The 16,312-nt window shown below is 50.4% G+C and overlaps 7 protein-coding genes across 7 annotated transcripts; 4 read left to right on the forward strand and 3 right to left on the reverse strand.

Moving 5' to 3' along the window:
* Positions 1-239: 239 nt before the first annotated feature.
* BO82DRAFT_435587 (uncharacterized protein) lies at positions 240-990 on the forward strand (the record flags this gene model as incomplete). Its single annotated transcript, XM_025641035.1, has 3 exons — positions 240-710; positions 778-822; positions 893-990. Exons 1-3 carry the CDS (start codon positions 338-340, stop codon positions 988-990), a joined length of 516 nt encoding a protein of 171 aa, XP_025487935.1. The 5' UTR covers positions 240-337.
* Positions 937-2,619, reverse strand: BO82DRAFT_386394 (protein GET4). The gene is made up of 4 exons (XM_025638246.1): positions 2,344-2,619; positions 1,997-2,253; positions 1,742-1,894; positions 937-1,683 (listed from the first exon to the last, which is right to left on the reverse strand). The coding sequence occupies exons 1-4, from the start codon at positions 2,385-2,387 to the stop codon at positions 1,094-1,096; spliced, it is 1,044 nt and encodes a 347-aa protein (XP_025487936.1). The 5' UTR covers positions 2,388-2,619; the 3' UTR covers positions 937-1,093.
* Positions 2,620-2,736: 117 nt separating this feature from the next.
* On the forward strand, positions 2,737-4,951 carry BO82DRAFT_386395 (DXO/RAI1 family decapping nuclease). The gene is made up of 8 exons (XM_025638247.1): positions 2,737-2,899; positions 3,006-3,248; positions 3,326-3,357; positions 3,416-3,447; positions 3,552-3,659; positions 3,745-3,915; positions 3,979-4,278; positions 4,354-4,951. Exons 1-8 carry the CDS (start codon positions 2,825-2,827, stop codon positions 4,497-4,499), a joined length of 1,107 nt encoding a protein of 368 aa, XP_025487937.1. The 5' UTR covers positions 2,737-2,824; the 3' UTR covers positions 4,500-4,951.
* Positions 4,952-5,084: 133 nt separating this feature from the next.
* BO82DRAFT_435590 (tRNA dimethylallyltransferase) lies at positions 5,085-6,768 on the reverse strand (the record flags this gene model as incomplete). Its single annotated transcript, XM_025641036.1, has 2 exons — positions 6,550-6,768; positions 5,085-6,458 (listed from the first exon to the last, which is right to left on the reverse strand). Exons 1-2 carry the CDS (start codon positions 6,649-6,651, stop codon positions 5,085-5,087), a joined length of 1,476 nt encoding a protein of 491 aa, XP_025487938.1. The 5' UTR covers positions 6,652-6,768.
* Positions 6,769-6,991: 223 nt separating this feature from the next.
* Positions 6,992-7,896, forward strand: BO82DRAFT_377782 (putative ABC transporter; the record flags this gene model as incomplete). The annotated part of the gene is made up of 2 exons (XM_025637597.1): positions 6,992-7,124; positions 7,190-7,896. The coding sequence occupies 2 exons, from the start codon at positions 6,992-6,994 to the stop codon at positions 7,894-7,896; spliced, it is 840 nt and encodes a 279-aa protein (XP_025487939.1).
* A 54-nt stretch (positions 7,897-7,950) lies between these two features.
* Positions 7,951-14,222, reverse strand: BO82DRAFT_435592 (Elongator subunit ELP2). The gene is made up of 13 exons (XM_025641037.1): positions 13,834-14,222; positions 13,499-13,687; positions 13,407-13,442; positions 13,254-13,351; positions 13,029-13,198; positions 12,886-12,966; positions 12,731-12,838; positions 12,560-12,679; positions 12,131-12,505; positions 11,896-12,072; positions 11,589-11,827; positions 10,537-10,723; positions 7,951-10,480 (listed from the first exon to the last, which is right to left on the reverse strand). The coding sequence occupies exons 1-13, from the start codon at positions 13,845-13,847 to the stop codon at positions 8,189-8,191; spliced, it is 4,086 nt and encodes a 1,361-aa protein (XP_025487940.1). The 5' UTR covers positions 13,848-14,222; the 3' UTR covers positions 7,951-8,188.
* Positions 14,223-15,014: 792 nt separating this feature from the next.
* Positions 15,015-16,245, forward strand: tom40 (TOM complex pore protein TOM40; the record flags this gene model as incomplete). The annotated part of the gene is made up of 3 exons (XM_025637598.1): positions 15,015-15,326; positions 15,416-16,063; positions 16,138-16,245. 3 exons carry the CDS (start codon positions 15,015-15,017, stop codon positions 16,243-16,245), a joined length of 1,068 nt encoding a protein of 355 aa, XP_025487941.1.
* Between the last annotated feature and the right edge of the window lie 67 nt (positions 16,246-16,312).

The following is a 16,312-nucleotide window of genomic DNA, read 5'->3' on the forward strand; positions in this document are numbered from 1 at the left end:
CGTCTGGCCAGTTGGCAAAAAGACCGATTGTATTCCCGCCTGCGCTTTCCATATTTCTTCCATTTTCGATCACTGCATGGTACGGAGTGTGCACCACACATTGAGTCTGGAGCTGGTGATGTCCCCAAAGCATTCTGCTACTCCAACAACCTTTATCTACTAATCCAATTTCTGCAACTTATAATCATCGCGTCTGTATTACTTTAAAAGACCTTGTTTATTACCTTTATGATTACTAGGCGCTCTACCAATTTCGGGGATACCGCTTACTTTACCTCACCATTGCTACAACAGCTTTCACCTCAACCAGTGAATTCTCTTTCCTGTAATCATCACCATGGGAACGACCTCTGTTCGCCGCAATCTCTTTCATCACCATCTCAGCAGACGCCCTGTGTCGGTCGCTCCTTCTAGCTCCTCTGCGCAGAGCAGCGCTACACAGGGGGCTCCGGTTCTATCCACACATATGGCACCCTCGATGTCCTCGGACTCCGCCTCGTCATTGGGTTCCGGCCCCGTCGATGCAGGGGAAATTGTGGCCCGAGACACAAACGGTGGCTACAAGCTCGACATTCCGGTTCTCCCCGCTTTGATTGGCAATGCGGGTGATGAAATGGAGGGTATAGAAGACGTAGGTGCTCATGGCGGCTCCGGAACTGCAACAGTCGATACTACAAACCAGACCGATATCTCAAGACGGGAGAAAGAGAGTAAGCGACTTCGTGTTGAAATCCCTGCGCCATGCCATGCGTATAAGACCATGCTAATTCACCAAAGAGATTGAAGCCAGTTTATCGGAAATGTATCGAAACAAGAGCAGGCGTATGAGTAGTGAGCCAGCTGGCAAGTCTTTTCGACAGCCGTGAGAGAGGTAGAAGCTAATTGGATACAGAGATTTTAACCCTTATCCAGCAGAGCCTTCGTAACAAAGTTGCTGCTTTGGATGAAGATAATTGGATGTACGAACCCGAGGTCGACTCCAGCATCTAGAATCTCCACGGTGTTTACATGCCTGATGCCTATCACGACGCATGGTGGATGACGTATATGAACTGCATTGATTTACATCGCGGAAGTTCCCGCCAGCCTCAAACTAGTCAAGCTCCATACTCGCAGGGGGGGCCTCGACCCTTTTCGAGCCCACTCGTCCTTGAGGGGCCGTCCGGGAACCGGCAGTATCCTGACCACCTCCAAAAAGCATGCTGCCCATCATGTCTAGCAGGGGGTTACTTTGCCGGGGAATTTTGATTCCAAAATACTGCTCACCCAGCTGAGCCAAGGCTTCGTCCCAGATGCCAACCTCTCGAACGTGGGATGCATAGTGAGCGGTCAGCTGCTTGAAAAGATCCGAACTACCACGCTGTATCGTGAGGAGGAGCATGCTTATGAAGTTCAGCAAAGGAAGCGCAGGGTATACCCGCACATCAGAGCTAGCGCTGCTGACCTCTTGTACACCGAGTGATGGATTCGAGGAGGAAAGCTTTGACGTGAAGATAAGAAAGGCTTTGTTGGCATTGCGAAGGTTTCCGATGAGAAGGTATGGAAATACGGCACGAGATGCGTAAATTGCTGCCGTATGCGGATCGTCATGGGTATACCACTCGTATTCAAGTTTCGCCAGAGTCTCGGCCGATTCTGAGGTACCGAAAATCAGATGCTTCTCAGCGTCATATGGTTCATTGTCTAGAAGCTTCAGATTAGAGAGCTGTCCGGCCATCGTTATCTATTGTGATTCACATACCCTCGGCGTATACTGATCCAGCAGCATGATGCAGTTCGGGATCTCCTCTCTCCAGAGGACCAAAACGACCACTCCACCCAATCATCTCCTGTATAAACCTTTTCCGTGTAGGTTCCTCGGGTGGGAAGGCGTGCAGAAGCTCGATCAACCGCTCTATTATTGACATTGCCCGTCAGCCGTGTTCCGAGTGAAATCGTGGCAAAGGTTGTGACATACGGCACCCTATTCGAGGTTGATAATGGGTGCAACACTTACTCTTTCGAATTCGTCCTTCGGTATCATCATCACCGGAGATGATCTCCCAACCGGCCTTGATGTACACCTCGACGACCAGCATGATAGCCAGGTCTCCGCCACTAGCGGAAGCACCCTGCTGAGACCCGGCTTTCAAGAGGGCCGCAGCGCCACTAGCTAATAGTTCTGCCGCCACATCGTAGTTGGCTTGTTTGATATACCGCGCGGCGATGACTCGTAGTTGTTGGTGAGCTTCGTAATATGCACCAGAAGCGATTCTGGAAGATGATGACAAAACAAATTAGCTGTTAGATTTCCGTCTTGGCTTGGGCAAGTTGTTATAGGAGGCGCAAGGTGGGTTGACTCACTTCTCTTGCTGTCGAGCGATGGTCTTCTCAATGCGTGAGGTCATGTTGGAGTGGAGACCACTTCAAGGAGGCTCTGCGGACGACCTTTAGAGATGCCTGGCTACAAGCTGGACCAAGTGTCTCAGGAATCAGGACACGATATAACCAGAAACTGTAATCGAAAAGTTAGAACGGCCACTTAGGACGTCAAGCTTGCTTAGCAACAAGAAAAGGAAGGAAGAAAGAGCTGGTGGATGGCCAACGACATTTGGTAGTGGGGGGTGGGGGAGAGAATAGCAATGCCGGCGCGCTTGGCTTCTTCCAGAAGGGCGGGCGGAGCGACCTCAGACTGAGTACAGTACATAATAAGTTACTGAACGGTACGTAGTTCTTACTTGGGCCTGTACTGTACGCCCACTTATCACTTTACCAACACCAAACAACTAACTATTCAACTATGACCTTGAATGCTTCCGCGTCTTGAGAATAAAATTACCTACTAATGGACCGGAAAGTGTTTGATATTCAACCCATTGGCCGCTTCTACGGAGCCAGTGCCGCGATTCGACGTCCTAAGGTAAGTAACTGACATTACACTTATTACCTGCCTGCCCCTACTTACGCCTCTTCCCCATTCCCTTTCTGGACTTGGATAAATTGAGATTGGTATTGAACACGGGCAGGAAATCGCATGCTTTTCCTATGACGATGATCATGAATTCCACCTGGGAGACTCCTCCTTGAAATACTACTACACACCGCAACTCCCTGCCGATCTGAACCGGGGGTTTGAATCCTTCCAGAAGCTAGACGATTCCGCCGACGAGCATCTCGATGCATTGCTTGATACCATCATGGCTCTGGAACAGGAAACTGGAAACCAATGTGAAGCCGATATCATCACTTGGAGAGGAATGATGACCAAGGTCAGTATGACATCTAACCACTGTAAGCAATACTGCTTTTCCAAAGGCTCGGTGCTAATGTACCGCTGGAGGCATAGATTCTGACGGCTCCCTTTGACAACATGAATGGGTGTGTTCCTGACGTCCGGTGAAGTTCTACCATCATCGGTGGCCTAACCCCGTTACAGGTTTGAGATGAATGCGACATTGTACCAAGTAAGCTACCATTGATTCTCAGCTGTAACTATGCTAAGTCATTGACAACCTTGTTAGGGAACTATGTGCGTATGTTCCAGTCGGCTATTTGCGGGGTCCTAATACTTTCTAGCTTCATTGAAGAGAACAACAGCTACAAAAATGAGCAGAAGCGGATCCAGAAGAATCAGAGAATGCCTCCTGGTATGGCTTCTCAAGAGCTAATGGCATACTGGGGTACAGTATATCTTCCACGGCCGAGTTCGAATACTATCGGAGCTCTTCGGCTGAATAATCGCCAATTTAACACTGATTGATGCAGGCTACAAATTTGAAACAATATCGTTACTCAATCAACCATGGGATCCAACTCCTCGTCAGGAGATTGAAGGTCGAGAAGAGCACGTGGTGAACAACAAGGCCCAGTATTGCTCCGTGGTGCGGACTGCGATAGGACGCACCAAACTTGTCATTGGAGGCGAAGTGGATGCTAGTAAGCAGATGCAATGCTTCTACCTTGTACTACAGCTGATATGAACTAATCACTTGTGTGAAGTATGGGACCGCAAACCAGAACGGAAGGAGGACCCTATCAACTGGGTAGAGCTGAAAACCTCGGCCGAGATCAGGAATGACCGGGACATGGTCAAATACGAAAGGAAGCTTCTTAAGTTCTGGGCTCAGTCATTCCTTCTCGGTGTGCCTCGAATTATTGTCGGGTTTCGAGACCAGCAAGGAATCGTCCACCGTCTTGAGGACTTGGACACCGCCAGCATACCAGGCAAGGTCAAGAAAGTGGGACGAGCGACCTGGGACGGAAATATATGCATCAATTTCACTGCTGAATTTCTGCAATGTAGGAAAAGGCCCACTCGATCCTCATGCGGTCATCAAGGACTGTCACAGCAAGAGCTATAACTAACAAGATCAGGGCTTAAATCTACCATACAGGAGGAAGGGACGTGGAGGATAGTCAAACGTGAGAGATCCTCGGTCATAGAGGTCTTCAAAGTGGAGGATAGTGGAACTGGCGACATCATCTCTCCAGCCTTTTCACTTTGGAGGTCGACAAGATGAGGGACTCGGGCTCGTTAAAGCTTGGTTCTCTATAGCGAGTCGTTCAGAGGCTTGATGAACGGGAAGCCGAAATTATGAACGGTCGCCAACGGCTTCCATCTGATGTCGACTCTTGGTTCAGATTCGCAATAAGAGATATGTGCATTTCCCAGTGACGAATGTCCTTCGCACAGGGAGGCGCCTGCGCCCTGATGTTCCTGATCAGATGACTGACGTGATCAATTCCGTGGTGAATCGCAATCCGCCGCGGCTTACCCGATGTTCTACTTTCGAAGACACATAGTGTCCCAGCTAGATCTAATCGAACGCCAAGCAATAGAAAGCGTGTATGTTTCATGTGGCTAATCTTCTTTCACTCTGAGCCCTCGGAAGGAGATGTGTCTATCCTTTAAAATATCTAGTCGTGGTTATATCCTGAAAATGTCCTCTGATTCACGGTCTGTATTTCCGTTCACCGATATACAAAAAAACGAGTCTGTATCACAGCTAAAGACCGAGGGAGTCCTGTGTACCCTCTTCTCAAATATGTTCCGGATGGTCAGGGTGCAAGAGTGGAAGTCGTACATCAACCCTGGATAGTGGCATCTACCCTGTGTCTCCTCTGATCGGGGCTTCAGTGTTAATGTCTGGCCGAACATCCGAGGTGCGACTATCCTGCCGTTTCCGAAGGTACGCATCACGTGCAGCCTTCTTGGCTGCACTCGTGAGAGCTCTCTTATGTGCATTCCCATTGATGTGAATATCCCATTGCTCCCTGCCTTGCATAGTCTTCTTGCAGACATTGCACGTTATACATTGCAAAAGTGCGGTGGGATCTCTCTCCGGTTGTGCCTCTTTTGCACCTAGGACGGTTCTAGCAAGCTCCGATAGTGACTTGGGATCAGGAGTGGATTCATCGTTCAGCAAAGCTCGTACCAATTCCTCTGATGGCTGCGTTATAGCCTCCTTCCATGCCTCGACGTTCGTGCTATCCAGGAGGTAGAGACGATCAGTCGCGCTTGCATCGGCAATGGCTTTCCATAGTTTGTTTCGTATCCATTTAATTTGCGATACGGCATATTGTCGCGTTGCAGACTTGACGGACCCAACGCAGGCTCTTTTCAACGCCTCCAACTCCAACTTGGTCATGGAGCCCTTGTGAAGGGCCTCGAAGTACGGTGCCAGCTCCTTGTAGCCAATAGAGATCCAGACGCCTCGTGTGTGATCAACCGGATCGCCCTGCGCTTTCTTCTCCCGAGCAAAATCAAACATGCGTCTAGCTTCCTCCATGAGACCTTGGTCTACCATCGAGTCCACACGCTTTTCTAGCCGTGCATTGAGGATTCCCTTCTCCGAGTGCACCCAGAAAATCATTGTCGGGTATCGCAAACGACCCACACCAAGAGAAAGGCTGTTACGCGCCATGTCAGCCTGTTTCAGCCGCTGTTGTTCTGCGTAGACCTCAGAGGCGGGTCTCCCAGTTTGGAAGTAGATCTCCAAAGAGCGCCGGATTTTGCGGGCGTCATTTGGGTGCCATCTGGCCGCCATGACTGGGTCGACTTCTTTGAGTTTCTGCAACACCACTTCTGGCGTAGCGTCGAGAATCGGCCATTTGGTCGATGAATCCCGGTCACCGTTGTCATCCCGAAAGACTGGATCATCATCGCTGGAATTTTGATCTGCATCGACTAGTTGATCATTGAATAGCACGGCTTGTGTGTAGTAATGTGTGCCTCCGACTAGAATCGGAAGTTTCCCCTTAGCGTGGATCTCGTCAATCAGCCGAAGACTGTCCTGTTTGAATCGACCGATCCACCATGGCTCTTCCTCTATTTCGACACAGCTAAGTAGATGATGCGGAATACCGTTACGCTCCTCAGGAGGGATTTGATTGGTGATGATCGGGAGGCCGCGGTACATTTGCATCGCATCACCATTGATGATTTCGCCATTGAAGCGCGAGGCCAGGTCAACTGCAAGCTATCTGTAGCCGTTAGTGAATGAGTCTTGGCTAGATGTATGGCCTTCTTGCCACTTGACTCTCTTCTTCTGATTCTCAGTTCTTGCTAACCTTCGACTTGCCAGTACCTGTCGCTCCGACGACAGCGATGAGGGGCTTCATGACAGGTGGAGACGAGTAAATAGAGAACAGTTGCCGGAAAAGATGTCGCATGAGGGACCGGACCAGACCACACTTAGCATTTTGGCCTGGAGAAATATACCTGACTTCAAAGAAGACAAGGCTCTGGGTGCTAGGTGCCTTCTCCCAGAAAGCAGAAAAAAAAAATTGCGGGGAAAGAATCAGAGAACGAGAGCGAGAAAATCGCAGCTCGGGATTCTTACCTCATCAAGGGATTAAGGATCTTATCTGTTATCGCGTGTTCCCTCCCCGCCGATCTCCCAGCAGTCCATCAATCCACATCAATTCCTAGAATAAATTGCCTGAATCTGTTGAAAGGACCAAAGGGTTATATACACCGACCAATATCTTCGACTTCTTCATCTTCTTATCCATGGCTGACTCCGATCTCCATCCCCCCTCAATCGAGGTGAGAAACCTGTCTTTCAAGTTTCCCGATGGATCATCAGGCTTGACGGATATCAATCTGAACGTGCCGTCCGGCAGTCGTACTCTACTCATCGGAGGTAAGTAAGCTCGCTGCATGGTAAAGTGACTATATCCGTCTTCTGAGAGGTTGACATCTCCCTAGCCAACGGTGCCGGCAAGACCACACTCCTACGCCTCCTGTCCGGGAAGCGTCTGGCCCCAACGGACACCATTACCGTGGCCGGCAAAGACCCCTTTAAAGACGGTCTGGAAGGCGTCACTTATCTCGGCATGGAATGGGTTCTGAACAACATTGTCCGGACCGACATCGACGTGCCCACTCTACTTGCATCTGTTGGCGGGAACGCCTACCCAGAGCGTCGGGACGAGCTGGTCGAGATACTCGACATCGATCTCCGGTGGCGCATGCACGCCGTGTCGGATGGAGAGCGTCGCCGCGTGCAGCTGGCAATGGGCTTGCTCCGTCCCTGGCGGGTTCTCCTGCTTGACGAGATCACCGTCGATCTGGACCTGCTCTCCCGGGCCAATTTCCTGGGATTCTTGAAGCGCGAAACAGAGTCCAGACCCTGCTCCATCGTGTACGCCACGCACATTCTGGACAATCTGTCCCTGTGGCCCACGCATCTGGTCCACATGCATCTAGGCACCGTCCGCCAATGGGGTCCTATCGAGACGTTCCGCGATGAGGTCAAAGAGTCGTCCCAGAATAGTCAGCTCGGCGAGCTGGTGCTCAAATGGCTCACGGAGGATCTTCGACACAGAGGTCCCCGAAATGGATATCAGGGCCAGGCCAAAACCTACCCGTCACTAGATGGCTTGGGTGGCTATGGGCTTGAAAAGCGACCATGATATATTCCACTCCTCATTTTCTTTTTCTTTCTTAGTGTTTGCACTCTCTACCTTGGCCCTGCCCTGTTTCCATGGGTGCGCACAATTCAACCATTATTGCCGATACACGGTAACTTTCAACTTCAAGAGTTTTAGAACAAGCGGATATTCAACCCACTCCCGGTGTGTTTCAACATGCAGACGATCTAATGAATGGTTTTTCACTTTATTTGCTTCATGTTGTTTTGTTGGCTTTCATCATTGTCTCCTACTGCGAATATACTGCGTGTACCTGGATATACAAATTTTTCGCTCATGAAACCAAATCCGAGAAGTCATATACGCGCAACGAGGTATCTTCACTTGCCACGGCAAGCACGAAATGTGGCGCCGCTTCCTTCTGGCCCGGCCACCAGGAAAGTCGAGTAATGGCCTTGGACGGCGATTTGAGCTTGTCAACGCTCGCCAGGTGACTCATTTGCAGACTGCCGATGGCAATACGGTGGATAGATAGCTCCCCGCTCTCTTCGCCCGCGGCGAGAATGAACGAATCCTTCTGTATGCTCGAAAGGAATGAGATGGCGGTTACGGGGGTCTTCAAGGGGATTGTCGCTTTGCATTCGCATGCACCGTCATTCATTTGCCAGACCTTCACTGACTTGTCGCGGCCAGCAGTCGCGAAGATAGGAGTCTGCGAAATCGGAGCCCATGCGGCGTCGAGAATCATACGTGAATGACCCTTGGGATTGATCGTCAGAATTGAGAAGGTTGAGGGGTCTTGCTCGCTGCGCTTGTACACAACCCATTGTCGGTCACGACCAACGCTGAGAAGATGCTGATCATCACTAGAGAAACAGAGACTTGTGATGGTCAAGGTATGAGCGGCAAGGGAGGGCCGGATCTCATGCCAGTCGGAAGTGTCATATAAACGAACCACCGCATGGTCAATCGAGCTCGCTTTGCAGGCTGTGGCGATAAGCGTGCGGTCGTGGCTAACGGCTACAGCAGAAATTTCATAGCCGTGGCCATATAACTTCTCATGCTCGGGCCATAGGGTGTGACGAGACAGTTGATCCTCAAACGGCGGTTGATTTGACTCTAAAAGTGTCGTAGAGACAGCCTGTGTCTTCTCCATATATGCGTTATCTGTTTCCTCCTCTCCTCCGGGGGCATCGTCAGCCGGAGCTTGGTTTGACAAACCCAGCACAGGGATCTCGGCTGTGTCAGGTAGTTGATCCTCCTCGAATTGCTTGAAGCCGGAGAGCTTCTCCAGTAGTTTCGCGATTGGTCGAGGTTCGTTGAAAACCCGCAGAAGCTTCTCGTCTGCGCCAGACACAAATCTAGCCGGTCCTAGAGTATCGATACAGTTCAAGTCGTATCCATGTATTTGAGGACGGGAGAACTCATGCCAAGACTGAAGTCCTTCGCGCTCCCACTTGGCATGAAGGCGCGTGGTTTGGTCGGCGCTAGTCGACAGGAGGTATCCGCCAGAAGGCTCCCATTGTACGCCGTTGACCGACTGTATATGTCCTGAAATCCCAAGAGATTGCACCCACAAATCAGATGCTGCATCATATTTCCATGCTCGCCAGCTACCGGTACGGCCGAGGCTGACAACCTGCGTGCCATTTGGAGACCAGAGGCCAATCCAAAACCCACCCGTACTGCCAGTAGCGGTTGTTGAGCCTTTCTGGACGCTAATCTCTCCCATCCTCTCGGCGGAGAGCCACACCCCGGAAGCAGGATCTTGCTCCCAAATGGTTAGTGTATTATCAGCCGAGGAAGTGAGGAGCTGCTGACGCTCTGGATTGGGATTCCAGTTGGCGGTGTAGATCCAGTCCTCATTTCCGAAAAGTAGCGCCTCGAAGGTGACGGAGAATTTCACTCCGGTTACCTCGAATTGGTGGGCTTTGTTCGAAAGAGTTGTCTCAGCGCCACCTAGCATGGGATCAACATAATCGGCCGGGGCAGTAGTAGTCGCTTCCCCACGCTGCAGTCTCCAAAGTCGGACATATTTGTCTTGACTCGCCGATGCCAGTAGAATGTCACCGGCTGCGCTCTGCTTATCTAACGTGAAATTCAAGGACCGTACCCAAGCTTCATGTCCAGACAACACGGCCGAGAGCTTGAATTCAAGAGCCGTAAGGGTGTTCTCCGCCACGTAAATTTGCACGGCATTGGTGGTGCCTGCAACCGCTAAGGCGACGGGTCTGGTATCCGACTCCGACTGAAGAGGGCTCAATGCCAATGCCAGTGGAAAGAACCGTGGCTTCATGGTTATTGACTTGAGCAGCTCCCCCTTTGCTTCGCCCTGAGCATGAATCTTCCATACTTTGACGGTTCCATCAGCGGCTCCGGTTGCCACAATCTCGTGCCCGTCAGCCACGGCAATGGTATTGACTGAACCAGTATGGCCTTCAAAGGTATGCACGTGCACGAATTGACGCGAGTCGGCTGAGTGCGCTCGCCATAGACGGATTGTATGGTCGACTGACCCGGTCAAGAGGTATTTAGTGCCTGTAGTAGGGCAGGTGTAGAATCGAACGGCGCTGACCTTGTCGGTGTGGCCGACAAGGAGTGAATAGACACCGCGCTGCGTACTATCCTGTGTTTGGGTCAGGTAATGAGCGAAAGAGAAGGTAATAACAAATGAGCACACACATTTGGGTTCCATAGTGCTACATTGTTATCGGCACCGAAGGCGAGCACGCCGGTCCGGACGTCCCAATCGGCGGCGGCGGGATGCCTATTGCCCCCAACGCTAATGTACTCGGTGGTGACAGAGACCATTGAGCTGGTGAAATCGGAGCCCAACAGGTCTGAAAAGGAGATGAGGAACAACCGCTTGCTGTCCGAACCGAATCAATCTCAAATGCACGGACGAAAAGGTAAGAGAGGTCGGCGGGGGGCGGGCAGGCGGTCTGTCGCAATCGACTGACTTTTTGTGCTGGTGAGGGAGGGGGAGCTTATCGATAAGACTTAAGTTACTCAAAAGTTACTGACCTTTGACTGGACAGTCACAGCGTTCTTTTCGTCTTCCTGCCTCTTACTCGGTGAACTCTTTAACATCAGGGTCAGAATCATTCTGAGTATTCTATCTGTCTATCGATCTACCGATCTATCCTCTCCTTACCTTTCAACCATGGAAGCAAACTCTTCAGATTCCACATCCCTTTCGCTCACGGTTGAGTTCACGTTGAGTTTCCCCTTTTCTCTACATAATCCCCGAGCTGACCCGAGCATGATTCATTGACTGCTTCGCTCTATAGTGGGGGCCTAGAAATCTTGTTCGCCAACGAGCGCAAGCACAGCATCACCCTTCCTTCCCAACTCAGCGATGGCAGCCGACCAAACGTATCCTACCTTCTTGGATACTTGGTTAAAAACCTCATGAAAGATCAACGACAGGAATTGTTCATACTGGAAGATAATGTGTACGTCTGTCCAAGGACCGGTATGAAAGCAACGATGACTGACCATATGCATGTATATTCTACTAGGCGCCCCGGAATCCTAGTCTTGATCAACGATGCCGACTGGGAGCTCGAAGGGGAGGAAACTTATGAGCTTCAATCTGGCGATAATATCGTCTTTGTTTCTACGCTCCACGGTGGCTAGTGTCCGAGTCCTTCCGGCAACACTTTGATATATGAGGATCTGCTCGATACCAATAACGCCCAGGGTACCATGTGCATGATAAACAATATATATACTAGACAACGTCTTCAACATGCTGCTGTGAGATTCTTTCCGGTGTGCGCGGAGTTCGGAGGCCGCTCTGTGGAGTCGAGAGACCCTCGCGCGGGCTGCCAAGATCAGCGGCCAAAGGGGTCGTCACTCCGCTGGGGGGCACAGGGATCTTGATGTCCTGAGGAGAACCGGGGACGATTTCGCTGGGAAGGCCAGAGATATGGATCCTGCGTGCTTCGTTTTGATAGCTTTCGGGTATGATCTAGAGGGACCGGTCAGATGGACATTCATTTCAAATGAACTTCGTCGAAGCCTTTTCATTGGGCTTACTTCAATAATCTCGTCGCGAGGGAAATCCAAGAATGGGATATCCGCGGCATTGCAGGCCATCAAGTACCCGTATAAGACTCTCAGCACGCTTTCATGTGCGATAATCAGCAGATCGTTCTGTTCACGCTCGAGCTCTAGAATGATAGGTTCGAGCCGAACTGCAAGGTCATGGTATGACTGCCATTGCTGTCAGCTACAATGATAATACTTTTGGGAAGATAACAAGGCTATTCACCTCCGCCCGCGGATACCGATGATGGTAGGGGTCAAGTTCGTGTTTTGCAACCTCTTCCGGATACTCCTGACGGATCTTCGCCTCTGACATCTTCTCGCAAACTCCAGGATTTAGCTGGCTCATCTGAGATCGCTGTCGCACTTTGTATCCTTTTTCATGGAGATACTTTGCCGTCTCAACTGTCCTTCTTCGTGTTGAGGTCCAGACAGTTAGTGGTTTTAACTCATAACTCGGTTCTCCCTCGTCAATCATTGCTTGTCTTTCAGACTCCCTATGCTTCAGCAAGGACTCCGTCATCTTCTTCGCATAGTCTTCGCCCTGCTCGGACAGCGAGGCATCTGCTTTATAAGAATCCGCTTCCAGCGATACGCCAGCCTGGTGATTTTCAGCCTTTGAATATGTAAAACAGATACAATCCTCCAGACTTACCCGTGCAAAGTACGTGTGTCTGGATTTGATGTGAAGATTCAGGAGATAGAACACTATTCGGTTGGAAAGATAGCCGAAGCTTCGATTGTTCACAATTAACCTTTCCCCGGCATTCATCATCTACTTGTGGTTAGCGAAACCAGATGGCTTGAGAAGGGCCACGGCCAGTACCTTGATATAGTTCAGATCCGTCTCCTCCATTGACTGAAATTGAGGAATACGAGCGGCTATCCGAGTCAAGTAATGTTTTACCGCATCTTCCGAGCTCCAGCCCACATACTATACAAGAATTAGGGTCTCGCGCGAAAATGCCGGGAAGTACTTACATCGGGTGAGGATATTTTGACCCTTCGGACGTTTTCTTCGATTATGCGTTCGTCGTCACACCAGGACTCAATGAATAGTGTCTAATGGGAGAAAGGGTCAAAATAAACGAAGAGACTCAAAGCACACATCCCAGACAACTCACCTCAATGTCATGCTTGGCGAATTCTTTTGCGAGTGATCGCCGACCGGATGCCAATGGATTGACAGCGTCGTAAATGGCTATCTGTCCATTTTCATGGTTCAAAAACTGATAAATATCTTCCCGGCACCGTTTCACAATCTTTTGTCTTAAGAGAACCGATGAAGCGGATGCTGTGCGGAATGAGTACGTTGAGGAAAGATGCAAGAACTGCCACTTGAGGCTTACCGTTCACGAAGAAGTAGTCGTCTGGAATATCCTGGCCAAAGGGAATGGTTGCACGTCTATAATCTCCTAGATGAAATATTCTTGTTTTCACACCTAACCTGGGATATCTTAAGCGCTAGTCTCAGCGAATCTCCCGTGAAAGAATTGACCTACCATCGTAGATATCGCGCTAGAGCTACAGACATATGTCTGATCAAGCGTCAGCGAGCCAAAGGAAATATACGAGTGACTTGGGTATGACGAACGTTTTACCCCTCGCCGGTAACCCCACGGTGATAATGACGATTCGGCCGGAGTGGAAAAGCCGTCCTGACTCGGTACTGTAGAGCTGGGCCGGAGCCAGATCGGCCTTCTCGGGTAAGTCATGAATCGCATCGACGAAGGTAGAAGACTTCCGTCGGAAACGCGGGGAATTGGCGATGATTTCAGCAGTTCTAGTCCATGTTAGAGCACCAGGTAGCTGTGGGTTTATCCAGGTCGCCAAAAGCGTAAGCGGTATGGGTACGCACAGGCGAGTGCGCAGGAGCCAGACTCAGATAGATCGGAGAATGGCAGAGATGGCGGGGAGAAGGGGACTTACAGTAATGTGTCCATGGTGCTAAGGGATAATTACGGGCTTTCTTTGACACTGATAACGAACAGCACGACAACGAGCAATTTCGATCTCGATGTTGAAGAAGACCGGGTGGGATAAATAAGAAAAGTCATGGAGGGTAAAAGCTGGAGTCAAAGGAAGGCAGGTTCCAACAGTCGGCATTCAAGATTAGAGGAAAGGAGCACGAGCTCGGCCCAACCAGCCAGGCAGCGGACTGTGTTCCTAGTACGTAGGTACGTAGGTACAGTATTCAGCTGTACATACCTCGAGTACGTAGACAATAATTACCAAGTACCTGTAGTCAATTACTCCACACCCAATGAAGCGATTCTATATTCAGACTGATGCGGGCTATCAAGTATAGTTCAAGAGCAATATAAAAGACGAAATGGTACTACTATACTAAGTACTGTACAAGAACTGAATGAGATAAGAATCACTTTCGTGTCGGGATGCATGTGTGAATGGTCACGGGTGACTAATTCAACTACCTAGTTAAGTTAGTCAGTTCCATTAGTCATGCCCAGTCTAATAATGATTAAATGCAGTAAGGTATCAGTTGATCGGTTGGCTAGCTACTATACTGTACACTCAGGCTTACCGTACTCACTAACCTCTTGACTTTAACGTTACTGTACCTACTCATACGTAACAAGGCACTCCGTATCAACTGACTTATGAAGTTTGATTAGGTCATCGCGGCAGAACTGAAAGTCCGAGCATCCGAGGCTGGTTCTTACTGAGTATTGAGTAAGTCTGGCTCCGGCGAACCGCAGATACCTTAGCCGCAGCCCGGGCGGAAAAGCGAAGGTTGAGCGACTTTTTTCAGTCCCGAAAGCTCTGGGCTTCAATCGTCCATCAACTGAACCTCACCACGAATTCTACCTCGGTGTTTGGCATTCCCTCCTCCTCTTTTTCTTCTTCCTACCCCCTTCCCCCTACCTCCCCGAGCAGGTCAGGCACTTTCCTCGATACCTGCCTTTACAACTGCCACGGTTGCTCCTGGATTCCTTCGGTCTTCATTTTAGGGCTGGTGTCAAGAACTCGTCTTTCCTAGCCTTGTCTTTCCCCATCTTTCCATCACAAGGACGGCCGCGTCACGTTCCAACGTCCGTTTCGTTCCACTCGAGTATACCGACCTTGTTTTTCCTCCGCAATCCATCACAATGTCCGATTATTTGACTCCTCCATCGTTCTTGACGGACAATTCCGTTGCCGCAGCTCTCAAGGATGCATACTCCTCGTTCTCCGAGCGCAGGGCCGCCCTCGGTCTCTCTAACCCCGGAACTGTGGAAAACATCGCCCGGGAGGTGCAAAAGGATGTTCTGCTGTCAAACTTCATGTTCACGGGTCTTCGTGCCGATTTGACTAAAGTCTTTGGGATGTCTCCCTTGTTCCGTGTGTCGCATGCGTTCTCGATGGGCTCGTCCGGAAACTTGCCTCCGTACAACTTCTCCGCTATGTATGGAAGTCCGAAGGTAAACCGTTCTCTGATTTGAAACACTCTTGCTACACTTCATGAAGTATATTGCCACTTGCTAACGGCCATCACTACTGGTTCATGCAGGTCTTTATGCAAGGTAACATCGGAAGCGATGGTGGACTCGCCGCTGTCGCCAACTACCGCTGGACTCCCAAGTTGGTCACCAAGACCAACACTCAGATTATGGCTGGTTCTAGTCAGGCCCTCATTCAGGTCGACCAGGACTACACCGGTGATGATTTCTCCGCTTCTCTCAAGGCTTTCAACCCATCTCTCTTGGATGGAGGTCTCACTGGAATCTTCGTTGGCAGCTATCTCCAATCCGTTACGCCCAGCCTAGCACTTGGTTTTGAAGCAATTTGGCAGCGCCAGGGTATGAACACTCGTCCGGAAAGTGCCCTTTCTTACAGTGCCCGGTACAAGGCCAACGACTGGATTGCCAGCGCACAACTTCAGGCTCAGGGTGTTCTGACTGCCTCTTACTGGAAGAAGCTTTCTGAGCGCGTTGAGGCCGGTGTCGATATGAACCTGCAGTTCGCTCCTAACGCGGCTGCTGCGCTGATGGGTGGTCCTAGCCGTGATGGCACTACTGCCATTGGTGCTAAGTATGACTTCCGCGCTTCTACTTTCCGTGCTCAGGTCGACAGTGCCGGAAAGGTCAGCTGCCTTCTCGAGAAGCGGATAGCCATGCCTATTGCTCTTACTTTCGCCGGCGAGATTGATCAGGCCAAGGTAAGTCGCACCCATACTTCAACAAAATACAGCTTTTGTTGAAATTGTCACACTAATGCTTGTCTCTCCATTAGCAAACGGCCAAGCTTGGTCTTGCTGTTTCCCTCGAGATCGCTGGCGAGGAATTGATGGAGCAGCAAGAGAAAGTTGAGGCCCAGGGCATGATCCCTCCTCCTTTCTAAGCACGCCCTAGAACGTAGCTGGGGCTAGTGACTCCCACTCGGGCGTGGGAGCTAGGCGCTCTCGCTT

The sequence above is a fragment of the Aspergillus uvarum genome, assembly GCF_003184745.1.
Source record: "Aspergillus uvarum CBS 121591 unplaced genomic scaffold BO82scaffold_64, whole genome shotgun sequence".
Taxonomy (NCBI): Eukaryota; Fungi; Ascomycota; class Eurotiomycetes; order Eurotiales; family Aspergillaceae; genus Aspergillus; species Aspergillus uvarum.

Excerpts from the sequence above, each read along its gene's own strand:
- BO82DRAFT_386394 (XM_025638246.1), bottom strand. The coding sequence starts at position 2,387 with ATGACCTCACGCATTGAGAAGACCATCGCTCGACAGCAAGAGAA. Across the intron at positions 2,254-2,343 it reads ATCGCTCGACAGCAAGAGAA|AATCGCTTCTGGTGCATATT; the intron begins GTGAGTCAACCC and ends ATCATCTTCCAG. Across the intron at positions 1,684-1,741 it reads TGGATCAGTATACGCCGAGG|ACAATGAACCATATGACGCT; the intron begins GTATGTGAATCA and ends TGAAGCTTCTAG.
- BO82DRAFT_435592 (XM_025641037.1), bottom strand. Across the intron at positions 13,199-13,253 it reads CGACTACTTCTTCGTGAACG|CATCCGCTTCATCGGTTCTC; the intron begins GTAAGCCTCAAG and ends CATTCCGCACAG. Across the intron at positions 11,828-11,895 it reads CTCGCGACGAGATTATTGAA|ATCATACCCGAAAGCTATCA; the intron begins GTAAGCCCAATG and ends CGGTCCCTCTAG.
- BO82DRAFT_386395 (XM_025638247.1), top strand. The coding sequence starts at position 2,825 with ATGGACCGGAAAGTGTTTGATATTCAACCCATTGGCCGCTTCTACGGA. Across the intron at positions 3,448-3,551 it reads TGCGACATTGTACCAAGTAA|CTAGCTTCATTGAAGAGAAC; the intron begins GCTACCATTGAT and ends TCCTAATACTTT. Across the intron at positions 4,279-4,353 it reads CACTGCTGAATTTCTGCAAT|GGCTTAAATCTACCATACAG; the intron begins GTAGGAAAAGGC and ends TAACAAGATCAG.